Consider the following 4,558-nt stretch of genomic DNA (forward strand, 5'->3'; position numbering starts at 1 on the left):
GAAATCCAACGGTAAAAAAAATATCTAACGGTCCAAATTTAAATCTAATGGCTAAAATAATTATAAAAATAAAATCTTTTATGTGTTTCATATTCTTTTATAGTGTTTCAAGTTTCATGGTGTCGGTTAGTGATTTTTCAATATTTGTCGGAATCTAAATATTTTTAGGTTGAAATATTCATAAAATCAAATTAGGATAGTCTACATAATCTTTTCTTTTAAAAAAAGTTACTTTGAAAAAAAAAATTAGCCTAAATTCATTCTTTAATGATTTGGGGCTAAAATTTTAACCCAAAGGGTTGGAGCAAAAAAACTGTTTATGGATTAAAATCTAAATTTTCTGGGGTTAAAATTTTAGGTTTTTACCCAAGAGTTGGAGATGGTGTAAGGGGGTGGGGAATGAGATAAGCCTCACAATGGGCTAGTAACAATGTGGTTCAAATTCATTTTTGACAAGAATCGAATATAAGACTTCTCACTTACAAATGAGGAGGAATATCACTAGACCGTAATACTAAGTGGCTAACGATTACCATTATATAAGCGGATTTTTTTTATGTCAAATATTGTGAGGATGTGAAAATAAAAGAGTCTTAAATCAGTGAAAAGAAAAACCTTGCAAGGCTTATAAAAAGTTTGGCTACTCACCATATTGCCAATTGGTTTTAGAATAGAACCTCAGCTTGCTTTAGGGTGTCAAAGTAGGTTAGCCCACATATGAAGCTTAATGGCCATGCGTGCTCCACATCGTCCAATTCGTGTAGTCCACGGATTTGACTTAAAAATTAGACACATGTGATAGGGCTTGTGAGGATGTGAAGATAAAAGAGTCCACATTGGTGAAAAGAGGAACCTTACAAGAGCTTATAAAAGGTTGGACTACTTCTCATATAGTTAATTGATTTTACGCTAAAACCTCAACTTTCTTGACATATATAAGCGGAAAAATTTAGTTACATGAGTCTATACTACATCTGTGAATATTCATACATTGATTTATCAGGCAGGAGATTCCTCTGATTGCATTTGTTCAACTCATCAACAATTGGGTTGTCTTAAATTCGGGTTGGTAAGGTTGGTCCAACCCAAGTTCCACCCTTACACTGCATTATATATACAGAAGCACTATACATATACGCGCACACACGTCGAATGGATACAAGTGATATGCGTCCGAAGCGATATGCACGCCACATTACACAAAATGATGTGTTTTGTATATGATGCAGGCTTATATGTAGAAACAAACAATACCGAACCGCGGTGTAAGTTTGTGATGCAGGATCTTGCTGTTAAGGTTCCTTCACGGCATTCTTAGGCAGATTATCAACAACAGACAGTCCACTTTCCGAAGCGATTACTGCCGTGCATCTGCACTTCTCCACAAGTAAAAGAACACGTATTAGTTGTGCATGTTGCCTAATCAACATTCTCAGAAATGAAACTCACGGAAAGCCATGAGAACGATTTTTTTGAAGGTAGGTATAAGATCTTTGATACTTGATCTAGATAACAGTTTACAGGGGGATCAGAAACTTAACGGGAACTTGGAAATGATTCCGTGGTCTACGACCCCATCAACTTCATCAAGGCTGTTCGATACTTCAGCTGCAATTGAAGTTCACATAGACATGCAAACTTATCTACAAGCGTGGAAGCATGTATTAAAACAAGAAAAGATCGTACTGTAAGACCTACCGAGGCTTAGGATTGGAGACGTAAATATGATATCAAGAACATTATGGCCTTCGTTGGTGACTAGTGGGAAGTCACCCCCATTAGGACCTGCCAGTCCAGCTGATGGTCTTCTCCATACCTTCAGAAGGTGAAGAAGCGAAGTATCATTAGGAAAGACAACTGTTTAAGTAATATCAGTTATTTATTTAACAGTTCCTTCTGTCTCATAACGATTTTCAATTTTTTAATGAAAAAAAAGGGTGCAAACTCTTGTTTAATGAAAGAAACTAGTGACTTATGCTTACTTTCTTCTGATGAACAAGATAATAATGTATGAACATTAGCTATAAACAGATGAGAGAATGGTATAACGAGAGACCATACCTCGGCATCGCCTAAAAAAAGGTCATCAATTTCTTCAGCAGCTTGCAACCAGTTGAGCTGAAATTTAGTTCGAGTGTTCAGACAATTTTTCTCTTACCATGGTCTTCACGGTTCGTTTAATACAGATAAACGAATAGAGTTGCTTACAGGATTCACCAAAACTGGAATAGAACCATCCGAACCACTTTTGTACTGTTTTTCTGTGGTCATGAACACAAGTTTATCTGCTGCGTTTAGTATCGCCTGCAGGGGAAATGACAAAAGGAAATTTTCCAGTAAGCATTTCATATTACAAAACATGATTTTAACAAACCACATCATACAAATTGGATAGTTCCGAAAACTTAAAAGACAACATTGCAGACTGGGTGAGAGATTTTCCATTGGATTGCTTGAGTTCTAACAGTCCATATACGCAGGACAGACAACGGTATCAGGACTCACCTTCTCTTGGATTATGGACTCCTCAGCCTGCAATCTAGATCGTCCGATGACAGCAATAAGTGTCCTTTCTTCTAATACATCAGCATCATCAAATGCAAAGTCAATCTACAAAGGAGCAAGTTAAAATGATACATTTTACTAAGGTATAGTTTTCAGAGAATCTTACAACGATTGCACATTAATAGTGCACTGCACATTGGTCAAGAAAGTTTCTAGAAATATCGTTACAGATGGAAGGGAAATTTCTTATGTTAGAATTTGTGCACACTTGAGAACAATACTCGTAGTGACCCAATGGAATTCCTGCCCTTGCTGCCTCGCTTGCGCATGCTACGGACCTGCATAAATCCAAAGCAACATTCCTTTATGAATTCTTAAAAACGAAAGAAAACGAAAGTTTTTTCCCAGTTCTCTCAGTTTCAGCCGTTGATGGAGCTTAGGAGAAAGATTCAGTTCATTAACTTATATGATCCGAAGACATCACTTACTTCCGTACTTTAATGATCTCAAGAACTTCAGAAGGAACTTGGAAGAGAAGTATGAATTCTTAATCAGGCGAAAGAATGCGTACTTACGTTGGTATCCCGACTATATCTTTCAAAGCACCTGCACCAAGTTGCAGACCTATATACTGTATGGCCATACCAGAAGCTTGGCCAGACCCCAATCCAATTACCATACCACTTTTAATGTACGTGTCCACCTACAAACTCAAATATGAATCTTCCTTCCATTAGTTCCTTCCTACATATAACAATCATACAAACTATCAAAGCAAGAAAGAAGGCAAGCTTCATTCTTCTCTACAAAGCATAAGCTCACTCACCTAATGACTCCCTCTTTCCAGTAAATTAACAAAAACCCCGACAACTATAATTTTTATACAAAAATACGTCAAGAGCCTCGTCTATCCACTTGCTATGCTCTAATTGATTTTGGTGCCCTTCTCTCGTTACAAAGTCAACTGGGGTTTTCCCTAAAGTATTTAGTTCGAATTATTTTTCTTTGAAGTGTAACATTATCAATGACTTATATGTGAAAACGCCACCCTTTCTTCAACCTACATCTTATATGGTTCTTTTCCACCAAGCAATTTTTTTCTAACATCATGCCCTCCACCAAGTTGCTAAGAAAACCAAGTGCAGCAAAAAGAATTATGATGAAAACCAACCAAAATTAAATTAAGCCTGAAGGTCCAATTTCTTGAGCATTTATTCAGCAAACAGAAATCTCCTCACAAAGAAAATATAACTATGTAAACAAATCAAATTCAGATACAGATATACAGTGTGGTGGGCTGCTTGGAAAAGAGCAGAGTCATGAGCTGGATTGGACCCAGTAATCTTTAGGCAATGGCTCCTCCTCCTTGTCCTTGTGCAGCAGCTGCCTCCTCCTCCTCTTCCTGTGGAAGTTGTGAAAGCTAGAGAAGAAGAATGCAGGGGATTTGATGAAGCTGTGGCTATGGCTGCCAATGCCATCCTCTCTCACACTTCCTCTGATAGTCTCAACTATAACGGATAAAGTTACAAACTTTGAATGGGTGCTCTAAATTCTAAAGCAGTTTAGGATTATGTCACCTTTTCAAGACTTCAGCCTCGAACTACCATTAAATCTTGAGGCTGAACCACTGAAAAATGTGTGGGACTGAGCCCATTTAGTAATGTTGGGCTTTGGGCCAATGAATAAATGAGAATCCAATATCAATATGATAGTCTCAATCCCGCTTTGAGGCATTTTCTCGAGCAGTTTGCCCAATTTAACGAATTAAACAAGAAAAAAGTTTATCCCTTCGAATCAATCTTCTACCTTTAAGTTGGACACAATTTCTTTTATTTGCAATAAAAACCCTCAAAATTTTACAACGTACCTACCTACCTATAAATTATTGCAGGAATGCAAGTTTGAACTGTTTCTGCCAAGTTTTTTGCTGAATGTGTATACTGTATACATAGAAGGAAAACAAATTCCAAACACGATCACCTTTTTTGTTCCAAACAGATGGAATCAATCAAGGACCAACGGTAGATATGTTATTTTTCTCTTTTTCCTTTCC

The 4,558-nt window shown here is 37.1% G+C and overlaps 1 protein-coding gene across 1 annotated transcript; it reads right to left on the bottom strand.

The window, feature by feature from the left end:
- Positions 1–903: 903 nt before the first annotated feature.
- LOC137728977 (probable ribose-5-phosphate isomerase 4, chloroplastic) lies at positions 904–4,062 on the bottom strand. The gene is made up of 9 exons (XM_068467794.1): positions 3,792–4,062; positions 3,081–3,208; positions 2,774–2,843; positions 2,506–2,610; positions 2,209–2,304; positions 2,062–2,118; positions 1,699–1,816; positions 1,542–1,608; positions 904–1,371 (listed from the first exon to the last, which is right to left on the bottom strand). Exons 1-9 carry the CDS (start codon positions 3,981–3,983, stop codon positions 1,293–1,295), a joined length of 912 nt encoding a protein of 303 aa, XP_068323895.1. The 5' UTR covers positions 3,984–4,062; the 3' UTR covers positions 904–1,292.
- Between the last annotated feature and the right edge of the window lie 496 nt (positions 4,063–4,558).

This window comes from Pyrus communis, chromosome 3 (genome assembly GCF_963583255.1).
Source record: "Pyrus communis chromosome 3, drPyrComm1.1, whole genome shotgun sequence".
Classification (NCBI taxonomy): domain Eukaryota; kingdom Viridiplantae; phylum Streptophyta; class Magnoliopsida; order Rosales; family Rosaceae; genus Pyrus; species Pyrus communis.

Excerpts from the sequence above, each read along its gene's own strand:
- LOC137728977 (XM_068467794.1), bottom strand. The coding sequence starts at position 3,983 with ATGGCATTGGCAGCCATAGCCACAGCTTCATCAAATCCCCTGCATTCT. Across the intron at positions 2,611-2,773 it reads ACTACGAGTATTGTTCTCAA|ATTGACTTTGCATTTGATGA; the intron begins GTGTGCACAAAT and ends GCTCCTTTGTAG. Across the intron at positions 2,305-2,505 it reads AGTCCATAATCCAAGAGAAG|GCGATACTAAACGCAGCAGA; the intron begins GTGAGTCCTGAT and ends TTTCCCCTGCAG.